Here is a 20,000-nt window from a genome sequence, read left to right as displayed (position 1 = left end):
GTCTATAACTCAGAGTCTGGACATCAGGGAATGAGACGAGACCTGCTGTGTGTATGTGTGTGTGTGATGGTAAAGTAGGTCGCTGTATACATCACAGGAGTTTGTTCATATGTGTGTGTGTGAGCAGAGGTGAACGGCTGAACCGTCTCAACCATATCCAGAGAGACTCGCTGCTCTCTGTGGAGACAGGCAAAAGCAGGCCGCCAGCGAGACATTAAAAGACACACGGAGGAAAGCCAAATCAATAACACACACACATATACAGACACACGTGAAATAAGTCCAGCTTGCATCTGCACGCGGACGTGGAGGGAAGATTGCAGGAAAATAAAAGCGCCCTCCATCCGCAGACTGTAAAACCATCAGTCGGTGTGTGTCTGTGTGTGTGTAATTGGGCAGGTTCAGTCATCAAACTCGCACAGCCTCCTTAAAAGTGTCTCAGAAATGCACTCTCGCCTTCCCGTGCGCCTATAAATGCGATCAGGGAAAGTAATCTGGATTTTTGATATTTTCCACTGAAATAGAGCAGTGATTGCCTGTGCAAAACACACCGCCATGCATGTATTAGACTGTGTCTATGTGCTCTTTGAGAATGTATGGGTTTCTACACTAGTTTGTGTCTCGGCAGTGTTATATTGGCAAAATAAAAAGTATTTAATATTTTAGTGGAGTTTTCGATAATGACAATGTCACTGTATGTGTATTTTTGTGCTGATTTAGGCCTGTAATGAATAAATATTTTACTAAAACACAAGTGGAAGTGTTAAAGTCATCAACGGCAGGCAAAGAGTTAAACTAAATCATTTTTGATTTGACGCACATAATACCAACCATACATGTAAAGCACAAATAATGTCCTTCAATTTGTTCATGTCCAGCGGCCATCACCCTTAAAGGTGCTGTATGTAAGTTAAGACTCTTCTTTCGTATAAAAACACCATCATATATTTGCAGATATTTCAGAAACATGCTCAGTGAACATTCTTGTTTATCTGAAAAACAATGCTGAAGTCAGATATTCTGCTTTTAAAATGTGTTTTCCATGCCGGAACAGCTGTCTTTGTTTTGGTCATTTAACCCGCCCACTGCCAGTTTAGCCAATTATATTTCAGCATTGGGTTGCCTTGGAGGAAAACAGCGTATTTTATTCATTCATTCGGGAAGGCTCTGCAAGCATGCGTCCGTGACTGAAATGCGACCTATGGTGGACAGTAGCAGAGTGGACAGTAGCAGTAGCCGAAATGAGACACAGATTCAAAGTTCCACATGAGGTTATTGATTAGCAAATTATATAAATATCACGAGCGTAAACATTAGGTGAGCAGGTTACATTGTAACCCTGTGTCCTAACGCATGCTACGTGATGAGATACGCAGTGATGAGCAATTTGGCTGTTTGCACCAGACGAAACTCGACAGAAATGTAAACACAGCCATTCAGAAGTACTGAATATGCAGTCACTCACGAAATGGTAAGGTTTATCATCTATATTTAATACATATTAACCTTCTTTAACATTATTAAATGTAGATGCTGAATCATGTGTTTAGTTCTAAAGTTTAAACGGTTTGTTTTATTTTCAGGATCTGAGGTGAACTATCTGCTGCTGCTTTCAGTATATGGCAATAAATGTCATGTAAAATAGCGTTCTTACTCACATTATTAGCATTTAACACTGAATAAAGCACATGAGGTGTACCTGAGCTGATCATTATCAGTTTTCTGTTATTCAGCTGTGAGAAACAGAAGCCGTTTCTAATATATCAATTCGAGGTGTTGGTTAGGACAAAATCTCCTTTTACTATGGAGAATATTCCTTCTATCGGGTGCTGTTGCTTTTATTTAGAGCACAGTTTAAATCACTCGCTCCTGTCCTCAATCTGGCAACCTGCTCTCGTGTTTGTTTTGATCCAGGAGTGCAAACTAGGTTTGACACCTATTTCAACCACTGGGTGTCAAACGTACATACTGCACCTTTAAACCAATCTACATCACTGTAAGCTGCTTGCCTTTCTGTCTGTTCCATTGCTCCGTTTGTTAGATGTTTGCTCGCACTTTTTTCTGCAGTCTGAAGCGCGTCAAATGCTCCAGATAAAAAGGTTGTGGACCACTGCTCTATTGGATTTGCCACTATGCTGAGACGGAGGCGTTTATAGCTCCGGCCTCTCCTCATTTCTCATTTGAATTTAAAGCGACGGTCACCAAAACACATTTTTAGTCAAAGCCTAAAAGGGTCTATTTCAAGAAGATATAAAACATTATCTGTGTGGTAACTTGAGCTGAAACTTCACACACACACTCTAGAGACATCAGAGACTTATTTGACATCTTGTAAAAATGGCATAATAGGTCATCTTTAAACTATAGGGTAATTCTGACTGCATTTTAATACGCTTCACTAATATGTCAACTTTAAAAAGGGCAAGTAAGAGCGTCTGGAACCAGCGGGATCATTGAGCAGCTTCAGACAATTCAGCGCAAGCGTGTGCAGAAAACGAAGCGTGTTCAAGTCTCCGCAACTGAGAATGAGCAACAGCAGCATCAGCGATGAAGCAAACACCCACAGAAGATAATGTGCTTCAGGTCCTGTCCAATTACATCAACAATCATCAGCGAGACCTCACTGGAGAGGTCATCGACCCGCGACCCCACCGTCAGCACAGGTCAGAGGTCAGACCTGCCTGTCGGTGGCGTCCTCTCGCTTGGTTGGAGAGAGTGAGATGACCGGAGGAGAAAGACAGAGAGAGAGAAAGAGAGAGGAGAATAACACAGTCCTGCTCAAGGACAAACACACACACACACACACACACACGCTCATGTTTTACGGACAGGATCGGACAGATGGAAGATCTGAAAAGGGCAGCATTCATTTACAGTCAGATATCAGAAAAGGTTATCCTACATCAACTCAGACAGCTGGACACACACACACACACACACATACATACACACACAGCTCAGGTGGTCCTTAGGAAAACAGCTGCCAAAGATGACATTTCAAGGTTTGGTTTTCCATATTCAAAACAGAAAACAGTGTGTGTGTGCTTATGCGTGTGTATGTGTGAGAGAGAGAGTGCGGCGGACGCATGACAACATCACACTGTTTGAAGGTCATTTGCTGAAGGGCAAAGCCACATACACACTCTCAGCTCACACACTCTCACAGCTTGTTAAAGTGGACTGTGCTGTATATGCTATCAGATATAAATATGCAATAACACTGTAAAGGCCAGTCACAGAGGACAAAGAGCAGGTGGCAGAAAACACACACACACACACACACACACACAAACTGACACTTGCTTCTCGCTCATTTCTAATTCATGAGGATGCTTTTTGCATACAGTGACCGAAAATATGACATCCGGGTGAATCACATGAATCTTTTCAAGAACACGAGTCATATTTCATCACTAAATAAAAGAAACTATATTTTAAAACAACAACAAGAACTATCTTTTGCATGTATTTTAAGTTTGTTTGCATTGTTTGTTTTGTTTTTTACAACAATGAGACACATTTACCATCAACACCAATTAGCACTGCGATGTGAAATGCTAAATGACATGATTTGAATTCAAAGTACCTAAAAATCATGTGTTAACATCAATTATTTGAACTTAAAATGAAACAATGATGTAAAAAATGGAACTGAACAGAAATACACTTACCGGCCACTTTATTAGGTACACCTGTCCAACTGCTCGTTAACGCACATTTTTAATCAGCCAATCACATGGCAGGAACTCAATAAATTTAGGCATGTAGACATGATCAAGACGATCTGCTGCAGTTCAAACAGAGCATCAGAATGGGGAAGAAAGGGGATTTAAGTGACTTTGAATGTGGCATGGTTGTTGGGCCAGACGGGCTGGTTTGAGTATTTCAGAAACTGCTGATCTACTGGGATTTTCACGCACAACCATTTCTAGGGTTTACAGTGAATGGTCTGAAAAAGAGGAAATATCCAGTGAGCGGCAGTTCTGTGGGCGCAAATGCCTTGTTGATGCCGGAGGTCAGAGGAGAATGGCCAGACTGGTTCCAGCTGACAGAAAGGCAACTGACCATGTCCATTTGTTGCTAACTATGTCCATCCCTTTATGACCACAGTGCACCCATCTTCTGATGGCTAGTTCCAGCAGGATAACGCACCATGTCATAAAGCGTGAATCATCTCAGACTGGTTTCATAAACATGACAATAAGTTCACTGTACTAAAAATGGCCTCCACAGTCACCAGATCTCAATCCAATAGAGCACCTTTGGGATGTGGTGGAATGGGGGATTGGCATCATGGATGTGCAGCCGACAAATCTGCAGCAACTGCGTGATGCTATCATGTCAATATGGAGCAAAATCTCTGAGGAATATTTCCAGTACCTTGTTGAATCTACGCCATGAAGGATTAAGGCAGTTCTGAAGGCAAAAGGGGGTCCAACCTGGTACTAGAAAGGTGTACCTAATAAAGTGGCCAGTGAGCGTAAAACTAAATGATCAGTAAACGGCAATTCATTAAATCAAATGTTGCTGAATTATATTAAAAGAACATTATATTTTCATCAAACGTCAGTAAATAGAGGACCAGTGATTTGCTATTTTAGTATTTTATAAATGCATATAAATATTAAATCAAATAATCAAGACCACCGTTTACTTTAACTTCACTACAGGGTTTTTGTATTTTTCTTCAGTCATTTTTTTCAATCTCTGTTTTCAATTTCAATACAAGTTCAATACTTTTGGTTTTCTTCTTGGATTCGTGTTCTCTTTCAGTAAACACACACACACACACACACTTATGTCTGTCATTGTCATCTGATGTTGTGCTATACACTGAGATGACAGTTATGTCTTCCCTATCGCTGTCTTCAGCCCCCCCCCCAACACACAAGCACAGAAGATGCGCGAGCACAAAGCGAGGGGTGTGTCTTACCTTTGGAGGCTGTGTTGAGTGAGACAGATAGAGGAGAAAGAGAGACAGGTTTAATGTGTGATGATCTCTCAGTGTGTGTATGATGGTGTGTGCGAAATGGTGTGTGTTTGTGTGAGATGGTGTAAGTGTATGTGTGGGTGTGACTGTGTGTGAGAGATTGTATGTGAAGGCGTGTGTATGTCTGTGCATGATGATGCACGGTGAGTGTATGGTGTGTGTGTGTGAGTAAGCATGTGTGTGTGTGATGATGCATCTGATGGTGCGTGTGTGTGATGATGATGATGCGTGTGATGGTTTGTGTATGTGTGTGTGTATGTGTGTGCATGATGATGCATGGTGTGGGTTGGTGTGTGAGAAGTGATGTGTATGCAAGTAGCTGGACTCACTCTTGGTCTGTGTGGAGAAGGCCAGTGTGAGTTTGGCGAAGAGCTCCTTATCCTCGAAGCGGTCCTCCTTGGCCTTCACCCAGAAGCTGCCTTCAGAGAGATCCTCCGGCGAGATCTGTGAAGAACAAACAACACAAACTCACTCATCATCACTCCATTCCTCCATCTTTACATCCATAATCCAATCAATCACATCCAAGTGTGTATATATCCACCCCCTTGCTTTCATTTATTGAACCATCCATAGGTCCATTCATCCATTCATTCATTTATTCATTTATTTTCTTTTCGGCTTAGTCCCTTTATTAATCAGGGGTCGCCACAGTGGAATGAACCGCCAACTTATCCAGCACGTTTTACACAGCGGATGCCCTTCATCCACTCATGTTTCCAGTCGTCTATTCATCTTTCATTTATAACAATCACAGAAACGTACCAGTCTAATTAGCAGACACACACACACACCTGTGTTGCACAAAAGTTGAAGTCTATATTGATGCAGTGTGTTGTTTTCACACCACAAACACTCCACAGTTGATCTAATGAAACTTGATGGAAGACCATCTTAGAGCGTTTAATCTCGTTAATTCACTTATGCACCTAAAACATCCCTCAATCACGGTAAAACACGAGTAGCGCTCAGCCTCGACCGGATTATTGCTTTAATTCGGCCCTGGTGTCTGGACAATACCATTATGTAGCCGCCGCTGATACGATCATACGCTTCAAATGCGGTTCTCTATCGTTTATGGACGCCGGAACTGACTAATGGAGCGTAGATTGCCATTCGGAGATCAGGGGCTTAATTTTTACCCCCATTCGAGAAGATGAAACGCCAGCGAACGCTTTCTCACAGTCTCAACGCATAACCTCATTTACACAGAAGAAAAACGCTGCAAGTCTTGGGAGCGAAATGAGTTTAACAGCAGCGAACAGGCTGTCAGGATATCAGCACCGCCTTCAGACAGCCAGCAAAGACAGAATGAGAAATGTAGAACAGGGATTAGAGGAAGACAAGAATATGATAATAGAGACAGAATAAAAGAGGGGGAAACTCATTAAAAACGGATCCTGATTTTACACACAAAGGGAAAGAAAGACGACAGTCTCAATGCACGCTGGGATGGACAGACAAAAGTCTTTACAATCCTGCAGCTCCGTTCTCTAAGAGAGTTTCTATATACATTTATGAACACTTCTGTATGAATTTTTGGGGTCAGCTAAATGAGAAGTTAACATTTCTACTCAACAAAGATGCATTAAACTGATCAAATAACATTTAGACTGATTTAAATGATTTCTATATTAAATAAATGCTCTTTTTGATTTTTTTTTTCCATCAAAAAAACTTTAAATGTCTCAAAATCAGCACAAATAAGCATATTAAAATCAATCCAAGAAATACATTGTATTTTAAACTATATTTAAATGGAAACCAGTCATTTATTACATAAATTTCAATATATATTATTGTTTCACTTTATTTTTCATATACACTCACCGGCCACTTTATTAGGTACACATTACTAGTAACTAGTGTTGGACCCCCTTTTGCCTTCAGAACTGCCTTAATCCTTCGTGGCGTAGATTCAATAAGCTACTGGAAATATTCCTCAGAGATTTTGCTCCATATTGACATGATGGCATCAGGCAGTTGCTGCAGATTTGTCAGCTGCACATCCATGATGCCAATCTCCCATTCCACCACATCCCAAAGGTGCTCTATTGGATTGAGATCTGGTGACTGTGGAGGCCATTTGAGTATAGTGAACTCATTGTCATGTTCAAGAAACCAGTCTGAGATGATTGGCTCTTTATGACATGGTGTGTTATCCTGCTGAAAGTAGCCATCAGAAGATGAGTACACTGTGGTCATAAAGGGATGGACATGGTCAGCAACAATACTCAGGCAGGCTGTGGCGTTGACACGATGCTCATTTGGTACTAATGAACCCAAAGTGTGCCAAGAGAATATCCACCACACCATTACACCACCACCACCAGACTGAACCATTGATACAAGACAGGCTGGATCCATGCTTTCCTGTTGTTGAGGCCAAATTCTGACCCGACCATCCAAATGTGGCAGCAGAAATGGAGACTCATCAGACCAGGCAACGTTTCTCCAATCTTCTATTGTCCAGTTTTGGTGAGCCTGTGTGAATTGTAGCCTTAGTTTCCTGTTCTTAGCTGACAGGAGTGGCACCCGGTGTGGTCTTCTGCTGCTGTAGCCCATCCGCCTCAAGGTTAGACGTGTTGTGTGTTCAGAGATGCTCTTCTGCAGACCTCGGTTGTAACGAGTGCTTATTTGAGTTACTGTTGCCTTTCTATCAGCTGGAACCAGTCTGGCCATTCTCCTCTGACCTCTGGCATCAAGAAGGCATTTGCGCCACAGAACTGCCGCTCACTGGATATTTTCTCTTGTTCAGACCATTCTCTGTAAACACTAGAGATGGTTGTGTATGAAAATCCCAGTAGATCAGCAGTTTCTGAAATACTCAGACCAGCTCGTCTGGCAACAACCATGCCACATTCAAAGTCACTTAAATCCCCTTTCTTCCCCATTCTGATGCTCAGTTTGAACTGCAGCAGATCGTCTTGACCATGTCTACATGCCTAAATGCATTGAGTTGCTGCCATGTGATTGACTGATTAGAAATTTGCGTTAACGAGCAGTTGGACAGGTGTACCTAATGAAGTGGCCAGTGAGTGTACATTGTCTTGGTGAACAGGAAAAACTTTCAGAAACATATTCTCTAAACGTATTAAAATATATATATATAAATTATATATTCCTGCTAATTATTTCGGCCAGCAGCCACTGTGTACAATTAGATTCAAAATAATTAATGCATGAAAGAAAATGCAGTCAAATTTGAGATGAAATTAATCAAGGCATGTTTTCCACTCTCTTTCTGACCTAATGAGGAAGGAAGAATATTTGATGTGCATTCATCTAAATGCACAAAAGCAATAACTCACAGCAAGGAAAGGGAATATTATAACCAGGCATGAGGATCTTGCATGACTCACTGAAACGGATGAATCAATGATAGGAATCAATAATAGAAACGAATTAAATACACCATCCGAAGCTGAAATCAAGTCCTATTCCATCTTTTGGCACTCTCATACTTATAGAGATAATTATATATTAATATAAAATAAAAATATCTACACAAGAAGTTTTAAAGAGGACAGGACATATGATGGTACTTTAAAAGTTTATATATGCAATAGAAAAAGGTGAATGTGCTTTATTCTAAAAAATAAATAAATAGTTTTCACATACTGTCATGCAAAAGCTTAAGGAGTGTTCTGATTGGCCATTAATTCATATCGTTTATGCTTCAACAAGTAAATGAATGCTTAAGTCTATTAAATGGAGTATATTATAATTAAATTACATTATCAATGCGAAATGTCACATCAACAGTCACCAGAAGTTTATCGGGGGCTGAAAATCATATGCCTTTTTAATTCAACTGAAATATTTTAAGCAGTTCTGAGGCGCGGCACAGTGGCTTCACAGCGAGAGAGTCGCTGGTTCGGGTTCAGGCTGGGTCAGTTGGCATTTCTGTGTGGAGTTTGCACGTTCTCCCCATGCTGGCGTGGGATTCCTCCGGGTGCTCCGGTTTCCCCCACTGTCCAAACACATGCGCTAAAGGGGAATTGAATGAACTAAATTGGCCATAGTGTATGAGTGTGTGTGTGAATGTGAGAGTGTATGGGTGTTTTCCAGTACTGGGTTCCCGCTGGAAAGGCATCTGCTGCGTAAAACATAATAGTTTCGATATTTTTAGACATTTAGACTTATATATTTATATATTATATATACTATATTTAGAAAAAAAAATAATGAAATAATTTTAAAAAATAATAATAAATTAAATGTAAAAAATTGAAGAAAAGCCTTTTTTGCAGTGAACGAATAGCTCACGTTGAAAACGCAAGACTTCAGGGTCAGTGCGCACTTGCAAAGGCACAGCTATATGTTCACGAAGGCTTGCACGATTAATCGTTTCTAAACTAAAATCACGATTTCGAATTAATTCGACGCACTATCAACTGGTAACAGTTCGTAAGCACGTTACCCTGAACAATGTGGAAAATGTGACAATATAAACGTGAAGGTTTTTCTGTTGACCTTTTGCATTTTGAATTATTTCCGCTTTAAATTGCAAAAACATTTGCTGTCGTTGTTTCAACCTTAATGTAAGCTAGCGTCAGTGCTTTAGCGCTTTTAAAATAGTTTACATTAGGCCTGCACGATTAATCAATTTTAAACCGAAATCGCGATTTGCAAAGGTGAGATTTTTAAATCACAAAAGCTGCGATTATTCTGATTATTACTATGGAAAAGGAGATGAGCGCGAGATATTAAAGTGATCCAACGAACGTTACTTAAAAAGTAGACCACTGCAGGATAATCATGCGTCTTCTCACGGTTTGTGTCACATTTTGTGAGTCGACTGACAGTTGTTCGCTCCCCTCTTTTTCCCCCTGCTCTGGCGGCCACGCCCACTCCTCCCTCTGCTCGCAGCGCTCCACTCCCACCACTAGGGCCAGACGGAATCTGCGGACGTTTTTTGCCATTTCTGCTGAGAATTTTAGTAAAAATCTGCGGATTTCTGTTGAGTATCATAACTAAAACCTTAATATGTGAAATAAAAAATTATATATTTTTAACTTTTATTTAATGTTTATAATGTAAATCCAATTAGATCCACTTTATTTGGTAAACAAAGCAAGTCTCTCATATAATATCTCCAGTAAAAGACTGATGAACATTTTCATATTAGTCAATAATATCACTGTGATTAATTAAAAAACTGAATAAATATAGATTTACACACATTTACTCAAGTAAATAAACAGAATTAATGATGGGCTAAAAATCTGCGGAAATCTGCGAGCACAGATTCCGTATGGGCCTACCAATCACGAAGCATTTTTAGAAAAATTCCGAAGGTAGACTTGAACCGAAAGAGGGGGTTTTCATGACCCTTTAAATAAACAGTAGCATACTTTGAGATTATGCTTGGTCTTTCTTTGGTGCTGTTAAAACCACCACATCAAACCTGCGGCTCTTTTATCAAATTGCATTTTAAAATCGCAATTTTGATCAGGAAAATCACAATTAGATTCACGTTCACGTCTGAATCTGCATAGAGATTTAGCATTCAGCTTATGTAAGTGCACCACCCTCACCTCCGTTTCCACTCTAAATGCGAAACGCAGCATAAATCAGAGAGGAACAGATATATAAGGGTAAAGCGGAGGAGGTTAGGACACGAAGACAAGGTACAACCTCTAATGATACAGCAGCATCTAATTATCCAGAGAGAGAGATAACAAGAGGATGAGAGCGCGCCCCCCCCCCAAAAAAAAGAAATAAGAAAAAAATGTTAATTTAAATTACAAAAGAATGCTGTCCTTTCTACCAGCAATTTAATTATCTTTCAGAGACACAGTCAAAAGACACAGGCTTATTAAAAAGCTATTTCACCGCCATCCTCAAAGAGCCCGAACCACTGAGACTCTAAACACTCATGAATTCCACTGAAGCCATTAAAGAGTAGCTTTAGGCTAAAAGGAGACAGGAGCGGGTTTGATGTTTCTGCTCTTGTGGAGGGATGGAGAGAACCAGAGATCAGAGGAGCCGCTCGTGATCAACGCCTCGCCATTACCCATAATGCACTGCTGCACATGGGACAGACGCTGGGATGGAGAGACGCACATATGGGACGAGTCCAAACCCAAAATCTGCTTCATCGAGGCTTTCTTATTGGTTTGTATATCTACACTACCTGACAACTTGGAACAAAAGTCAGTAGGTCGATTTTTCTGATGGATCATCTGTTGAACTGCATCCCAAGACTTGTCAGGTACTTTAAACTAACATCAATTTTAATGGCTCCTATTTGACTCCTTTTACAAGTGAGATGTGAGACGTGTCTCCAGAATGTGTCTGTAAAATTTCAGTTCAAAATACTCATCGGACTATTTATTATACAATAGAGAATATGCCCAGTGCTCAGAGACAGTCTAGCTGTGCCTTTAAATGCAAATAAGCTGGTTCTCCCCGCCCACTGTGTGTGTGTGTGTGTATCTGTTTCTACTGCATGACCTCAGATAAATAGCAGTCAGTGACAGACAGACACTGATGAAGTCACATTATATTGACCAATTTACCATTATTAATTCAATACAATATAATATAATCTAATTCAACATAATCTGATATAATCTAAAGCAATATAATATAATCTAATTCAATATAATATAATTTACTATAATATAATAGAAACTAATCGTAACATAACATAACGTAACGTAACAATGTAATGTAATGTAATGTAATGTAATGTAATGTAATATAATATAATAATTCAATCTATTCCCAGAGATTGGTTGCAGCGGGAAGGGCATCCGCTGTGTAAACATATGCTGGATAAGATTAATAAAGGGTCTAAGCCGAAAAGAAAATGAATGAATTATTCAATCTAATATAATCTAATTCAATATAATATAATATAATATAATGTAATGTAATATAATGTATTATAATGTAATATAATATAATATAATGTAATAATATATAATGTAATGTATTATAATGTAACAATACAATATAATATAATATAATTTAATATAATATATAATGTAATTTAATGTAATTTATTATAATATAATAAAATAAAATATAATATAATATAATATAATATAATATAATAATATAAAATGTAATTTAATATAATATAATATAATATAATAATATATAATGTAATATAATGTAATATAATCTAATATAATATAATATAATAATATAAAATGTAATTTAATATAATATAATATATAATGTAATTTAATGTAATTTAATGTAATTTAATATAATATAATATAATAAAATATAATAAAATATAATATAATATAATATAATAATATAAAATGTAATTTAATATAATATAATAATATATAATATAATATAATATATAATGTAATTTAATGTAATTTAATGTAATTTAATATAATATAATTTAATATAATATAATATAATAAAATATAATATAATTTAATGTAATATAATGTAATATAATGTAATTCAATAATATAAGGAACTAAGCTGAAGGAAAATGAATGAATGGAACATAATATGAAATAATATAATAATTTAATTGACATTTACCCATTAAATTTATTTATTATTATTTTTCTTTGTATTTTGCTTTAAACAAGGGTCAAATGTACCTATTTTCAGAATTAGTCTGCGTAACAAACTCATCCACACAAATCCCGACACAAAGGCTTTGTTCAAATGTGTTTTGTTGTTGTTGTAGGGTAGTGGAGAGAGAAAAATGCAAAGCCTAGAGACATGGTTTTGAAAAGCTGAACTTCTTTTAACTGGAGCAGCATGTTTTCAGAGCACTGTTTCATGCAAGAAATGCTGAAAAACACAAAGAGATGCCAAAACAACAAAGCTGCGTGCTTTTATCCATTTCAAACCCAAACTGAACAAGACTTCTGAAAAGGAAGCTCTGTGTTTCAGTGTGTGTTGGCTAGGAGTTGTTTAGAAGACAATAAATGAACAACTAATTATTATGCATGAATTACCTGTAATGTATTCCATGCTACTGCTCGTTTCTGCAGATATCATTTAATGCATCGGTTACACAATTTTGTTAATAAAACAGAAAGATCCTCTGAAAACATTGCCTTGCTGGAGTTTTGTACAGTACAACTGCTTTAACAAATATTCATGCCGATGGGGCAAACGCCAATAGTATTTATAATTTAATTTAATGTAATATTTATGTCTTCCGCAGAAATTCTCATGCATTTACAATTTATATTATGTAAATTTTGAATGACGTCTCTATCTATTTTTCCCCATAAAACTGTGAAGAGTGTGATTAATTTCACACTGCTGCTTATTTCCATAAAAATCACATCTGCTGCAATGCATTTCTAATGGATTTTTGTTAAAAGCAAAAGGTCAGAAACATGAAAAGAATCATTACCTTGCAAGTAGATAACAGCTTCCAATAGTATAACACTCATGCTGATGAGGCGACTGACTTAAAATAAAATATTAAAATGATGAAACCAAACAAAATAATAAAAATTGAATGGAAAAATAATGAAAAATAAAATATAAGGTACAAAATAAATAAAAATAAAAATTATAAAAATTAAAAATAAATAATTAAAAATTTTATAAAATATAAAATACAAATAAATAAAAATTATAAAAATAAATGAATAAATAATACTAAATTAAATAAAATATAAAATATAAAAAAATATAAATAAAATTATAAAATTAAAAAAATAATAAAAAATACATAAAATATAAAACACAAAATAAAAATAAAAATAAATAAATAATGTAATAAAATAAAATAGCTAATAAAACATTTAATGAAAACTAAATAAAAACAACAAATAAAAATAATAAAAATAAATAAATTATACAAAATTAAAATAAATAAAAAATAGCTAATACAAATTAAATGAAAAATGAAATAAAATAAAATACAACATAAATAAAAATTATAAAAATAAAACAAATTATAAAATACAAAATAAATAAAAAATATATAAACAAATAAATACAAATAGCTATTAAAAAATTTAATGAAAAATAAAATAAAATACAAAATAAACAAAAATAAAAATTATAAAAATAAATAAATATTAAAAAGTACTACTAAAATGTCACTTCAGGTCAGAAAAACAACACACTCTAAAATGGTTGCCATGTAGTAGCACTGAGAAGATTGTAAATCAAAAAGCATGTAAGGATGTCGCCAAAGTGGCTTTTTGGTTTCTTTTCTTGTGCATCCCAGCCACTAGCTCTCCATCTGAAAGAGTTTTTAGCATGGGGGTAATATAGCCATTCAACTCCACGATTTGTAATGTTGCAGTGTGTATTTGAATAATGATGGTTGGTTCCTTTACTGAAAAGCTCAGATTTGAGGATCATCATTTGTTTACAGAGTTTGAGGTTTACTGTATCATTATTATTCACAACCTAAAGTTTGCTTAGATTGTTCAGCATTTACACTTTACCATTGCACACACTTCGTAACATTTTAGTCATCAACTTTATAAGTCTCTTTAACACTCGTCTTCATTTTATTATGAAGAGATCAGTTATTTTTGTTTTTGACTATTAAATCTATTTGCCTCAGTAATGTTGGTAAATTAAAATAAAGTGGTTAAATCGAAAAATCCTAACATTCCTAAATGAATTGTCAAAAAATAGTCAATAATTATCGATATCGATTAAAATGAAACATGATATCGTGAATATCGCCCAGCCCTGTGTTTATATCAGTTTTATATCGGGTAAAAATGCAAATTCTGTCAGGTTATCTTATAGATATCCTAAAACGAACAATATTGATCCTAACATCTAAAAGAAAAACTTCATGGGAGCTTTAATTTTGAGTCATGGTGTGTGGTGTAGTTTCGCAGCATACACACCTTGCTCCAGTTGGCCCTCTTCATCTGCACCTCAGGCTTGTATTCTTTTTTAGGCTGTAATCCGAAGGGCAGCTGAGGAACAGGAGGAGCCCATCCTCCAAACGGAGGAGGCGGAGGCATCCCGGGACCGCCCATAGGAGGAGGTGGAGGTGGCATACCGGCCATCCCAGGTGGAGGAGGAGGAGGAGGAGGCATGCCTGGACCTCCAGGGAGAGGAGGTGGAGGAGGAGGAAGACCAGGACCACCCGGAAGAGGAGGCGGTGGAGGTGGAGGAGGAAAACCGGCTGCTCCGGGTAAAGGTGGTGGTGGAGGTGGCATTGCAGCTGCTCCGGGTAGAGGAGGAGGAGGAGGTGGAGGAGGGAAAGCAGGACCTCCAGGTAGAGGAGGAGGAGGTGGAGGAGGAGGCATCGCAGTCTGTCCCGGTAAGGGTGGAGGTGGAGGAGGCAGAGGCAGACTGGCCTCACCTGGACGAGGAGGCGGAGGCAAACTGGCCTCACCTGGACGAGGAGGCGGAGCCACAGGCACGTGCACAGTGATCACCTTCGCTTTGGCTTCTTTCAGATCTTTTGACAGCTTCTCGATCTGAGGAATAGAAATAACAGATTTCAGAGGGGAAAACGATCACCGTGGAGCAGAAAAAAGCATCCAGACTGAAATTAAAGGTGTTCTCTTTAATATATAATACAGAAAAACATATACTTTTAGTGTTTTATTTATATTTAGTTAGCATTTCAAAAAATGTGAGCAGCCTGGTGTGAATGAATGGCTTTAGTCTGTCTGAGACTCAGTGCTAAAATGGACATTACTAAGAGAAGACCAACTAAAAATCACATTTACTTTAACAATAGTGTGATTTATGTATGAAATAAAACAACTTAAATGTAAAATAAATATGTCAAAAAAATGTGTAAAACTTTAAAAGGTGAAGAGAAATGGAGAATACTTGACATTAAGTCCAAAAATATATGCACTACCTGACAAAAGTGTTGTTGCCTATGCAAGTTTTAGGAATAACAAATAATAACTTGCGAATAACAGTGAAGAAATATTTGTCGTCCTGTCATTTTATTTTATTTTTCAAATATTTTCCAAATGATGTTGAACAGATTCAGGAGTTTTTTCACAGTATTTCCCATAATATTTTTTCTTCTTATGTGTTTTATTTCAGCTAAAATAAAGGCAGATTTTAATTTTTAAAGCATTTTAAGGTCAATATTATTAGCCCCCTTAAGCAATCATTGTTTTGGATTGTCTCCAGAACAAACCACTGTTATACAATCACTTGCCTAATTACCCTAATAGGGTATATGCCGAAGCATGCTAATAGGACTTTTAATTTGCCAGGGTTTTAATAACCTGTGTTAATAGTTTCCGGTGAATTGTGTGCCAATGCAAAATCGGCTTGCTTAAGGTCTGTTTTCTTTAAAAATCAGCGATCTCCACTGGCTCTCCACTGGCTATCCAATATAAAGTGGGTCTCAGATTGTACAAGAAGCACTGCATTAAATAACATTTCCCCCACCATGTCTTTATAATATGAGCATTTATTTTACCCCAGTATATTCAATGGAGCTTCTGCGTGAGCCTGCCGATTCTGACGGGTGTATGCGAGTAAACGGTTTTTTGTCTCGTTTTATGCTTGAGCAACTAAATGAATGCCAAAGTCTGTTTAACTGATTGTATTTGAATTACTTTACAACATCGATGCTGGAAAAGGAAGCGTATAAAATTCACAATAACAGGTCACCGGAAGTTTATCAGTACGGGAAACACACTAGCTCGGCATATACCCTATTAACCTAGTTAAACCTTAAAATGTCACTTTAAGCTGAACACTAGTATCTTGAAGAATATCTAGTCTAATATTATTTACTGTCATCATAGCAAAGATAAAAGAATTCAGTTATTAGAAATGAGTTATTAAAACTATTATGTTTAGAAATGTGAAGAAAATCTTCTTTCCTTAAACAGAAATTGGGGGAAAATGTACAGGGGGCTAATAATTCACTTCAGTTGTAAATACTTGACATAAATATAACTAAATACGCTTGATGAACTGCAAGAATAAGAAATCCATGATTAAAATGCAGTTCAGCATGTTGATGCACCACTCTCATACTCTTGATAAAATGTAAGTCTAGTTTTTAAAGTAAGCGATGGAGCCGAGACAGGCAGGCAGACAGAAGAAGGTCAGGCCAGAGTTGGAAGCACATGAGGGAGTGTCTAAATCCAAGTCTAATTAGTGGCATAATTTATTTACCCAGAACTTGGCAGAACTCATTAAAAATGACCAGCCTGTTAATGTCACATCAATGCGAGAGAGAGACAGAGATAGAGATGGAAGTAGTTCAGCATGTTCTACTGCACTGGATTTACTACATTTGATTTAGTACATTGGACTTACTACATTTAATTAAGTACATTGGATTTACTCAATTATTTTAAGGTTAGTGGTTGCAAACACTTTATATGGGCTGAATTAAAACAAACAAATGAAATGTAGTAATCCTCAACTTCATTAGTTTGTTTAAATTCAGCCCAAATCAATAGTTTGCAACCACAGACCTTAAAATAATAGAGTAAATCCAACGAATCATTTGTTTTCCCAGTGTAAACAGAAGTTGGTGAGGTTTGCTTAGATGAAAGTGAAGGCTTGCTTTAGCTCAGCAGCTTCTCCATCTGTGTGTGAGCTTCTGCTGACGCCTGCGCTTCATCTCTTTCCCCTGTAATTATCTGTAGTGCGTCTGTGTTTGTTAGATAACCGACAAGCATCAGCTCCGTGCGTCCGTCCGGCAGACCGCCTCTATTAATATCTCTCCGGCTCTCACTTTTGTTTACTCCCTTCTCTGTTCTTGTACTTCTCTCTCTCTCACACACATCCAACACACATCTGGTCCGCTTGGCAGCTTAGTTTGGCCAAGAACTGCCCACTCCTACAGGAACGGTGTGTTTGAAGAGTGCATGCGCGTGTGTTAGTGGAGAATGTGTGTAGATGTGGTTTGAGTGACTGAAGCAGGCTGAGACTTTAAAACACAGCTCTGTTTGTACGTGAATGGATTAAAATGATTGTTGTCTTAGCACTGGTACATCACCAATGAAACCCAGCTGTGTTGTCGCCTCATGTTGGATCGTGTCTGGACAAAAACTCTGGATGAAAAGTTTTTACTTTAGAGCGGATTTTCTTTAGGATCGTATTCAAGTTTGTTAATCCCGTGACGGAGCCATAACTGACTGTTTAAATTAATTTGGCTTCAAAAAAAGCATTTTGATATCGGAAAGGGGTCTGCAACTATTGCAAAGCATCACATCACCAGCGTATTAGCTGTCAAAATGTGTACGTGAATACCATAAATTAATTCCTTTAAGAAAAAACGAGAATATTGGCCATGCCTATTATCATACAGAAATTGTACTAAAGCTGGGTTGGTACCTTTTAAAAGTACACAACCTGACAAAAGTCTTGTCGCCTATCCAAATTTATTAGCAACAAATAATAAGTTGACTTCGAGTTGATCATTTGGTATCAGAAGTGGCTTATATGAGAGGCAAAGGCCTCTAGATTACGCTTATTTACCACAGTAAAATCTGATCATGTCTTGTAATTTGTAATAATATTACTTAAGTGATGTTTAAAGGAACAAGGCCATTTTAAAGTATTTACTGTAAAAACACTGTAGTATAGTACATTTGAATGTTTATAGTAGTTACTTTTACATTTAAAATTTAAATGTTAAGCACTTTAGTTACAGTACTTTGGTATTTATAGTAAATTTTTGTATTTACTATAATAAGTTTGTTAATAACTATTATAGTTTATAATATTATTTACTATAATAATTTTAGTTTGGCTGGTAAAAATCAGTTTTAAGTATAAGTAAAATAGTTTTTAAGACTTGTTATGTCCATATACACACTACCTGACAAAAGTCTTGTCTCCTATCCAAGTTTTAGCAGCAACAAATAATAACTTGACTTCTAGTTGATCATTTGGTATCAGAAGTGGCTAATATGAAAGGCAAAGGCCTCTAGATTACGCTTATTTGAGCACAATAAAATCTGATCATGCCTTGATTTTGACTGATTTCATTAGGACAGTAAGGTCTGACTTTAGTGAGACAAAAGTCTTGTCACTGAACCTTCAATAATGTCCAGTATAGAATATGTGGTCATGCTGCAGTGGAAACAGAATGAATATTGTGTCTGACTCCATCATGAGCTTGGAGGACTGCATCCATACATCTCTGACATGACTCAAATCACTGATTAATAAAGTCATCTGGAATGGCAAAGAAAGCGTTTTTGCAGGACTCCCAGAGTTCTTCAAGACTCTTAGATTCATCTTCAATGCCTCCTCCATCTTACCCCAGACATGCTCAATAATGTTTATGTCTGGTGACTAGGTTGGCCAATCCTGGAGCACATTGACCTTCTTTGCTTTTAGGAGCTTTGATGTGGAGGGTGTTGATGTTGCCATCCACTCTGCAGATCTCTCACACACCCCCATACTGAATGTAACCCCAAACCATGATTTTTCCTTCACCAAACTTGACTGATTTCTATGAGAATCTTGTCTCCATGCGAGTTCCAGTATGTCTTCTGCAGTATTTGTGATGATTGGGATGCAAAAATCGACATTCTGCCACTTTTCCAAATGATCAACTAGAAGTCGAGTTATTATTTGTTGCTCTTACATCTGGGATCGACGACAAGACTTTTGTCAGGTAGTGTCGTAAAAGTCCAAATTGGTATCTTAAGATTAGTCTATATGCCTACAGTCACTAATAAATGTGTAAATGTGGGAGGACCACCCCATGGCATATTTTGTACCTTTATTTTGCACAGTATTACATAACTATTATTTTTATCATATATTTTTTTACCATTTTGTTATTTTCCTTAAGTTGATACAGTATTTACAGTTAGGTCCATAAATATTTGGACATTGACAATTCTAATATTTTTGGCTCTATAAACCAACACAATGGATTTGAAGTCAAACGAACAAGATGTGCTTTAATTGCAGACTGTCTGCCTTAATTTGAGGGTATTTACATCCAAATCAGGTGAACGATGTAGGAATTACAACAGTTTGAAAGAAGTGGAATGTTATGCAAAGGCCTAGTCAATCACCTGATCTGAATCCGATTGAGCGTGTATTTCACTAGTTGAAGATAACACCGAAGGGGAAAATG

At 37.0% G+C, this 20,000-nt stretch overlaps 1 protein-coding gene across 1 annotated transcript in view; it reads right to left on the bottom strand.

Annotated features, from left to right (window-relative positions):
• LOC130240334 (protein diaphanous homolog 1) overlaps nucleotides 1-20,000 on the bottom strand; it is a 144,205-nt gene that overhangs the window by 97,351 nt on the left and 26,854 nt on the right. Inside the window, exons 8-10 of the mRNA XM_056471807.1 lie at nucleotides 15,306-15,390; nucleotides 14,809-15,272; nucleotides 5,320-5,434 (exon numbers count right to left, since the gene is read on the bottom strand). Coding sequence (XP_056327782.1) covers nucleotides 5,320-5,434; nucleotides 14,809-15,272; nucleotides 15,306-15,390 — 664 coding nt within the window. The remainder of the gene's footprint in view (nucleotides 1-5,319; nucleotides 5,435-14,808; nucleotides 15,273-15,305; nucleotides 15,391-20,000) is intronic.

The sequence above is a fragment of the Danio aesculapii genome, chromosome 14 (assembly GCF_903798145.1).
Source record: "Danio aesculapii chromosome 14, fDanAes4.1, whole genome shotgun sequence".
Lineage (NCBI taxonomy): Eukaryota > Metazoa > Chordata > Actinopteri > Cypriniformes > Danionidae > Danio > Danio aesculapii.
Note: the sequence above shows the minus strand (reverse complement) of the source record. Positions and strands in the feature narration are given on the sequence as shown.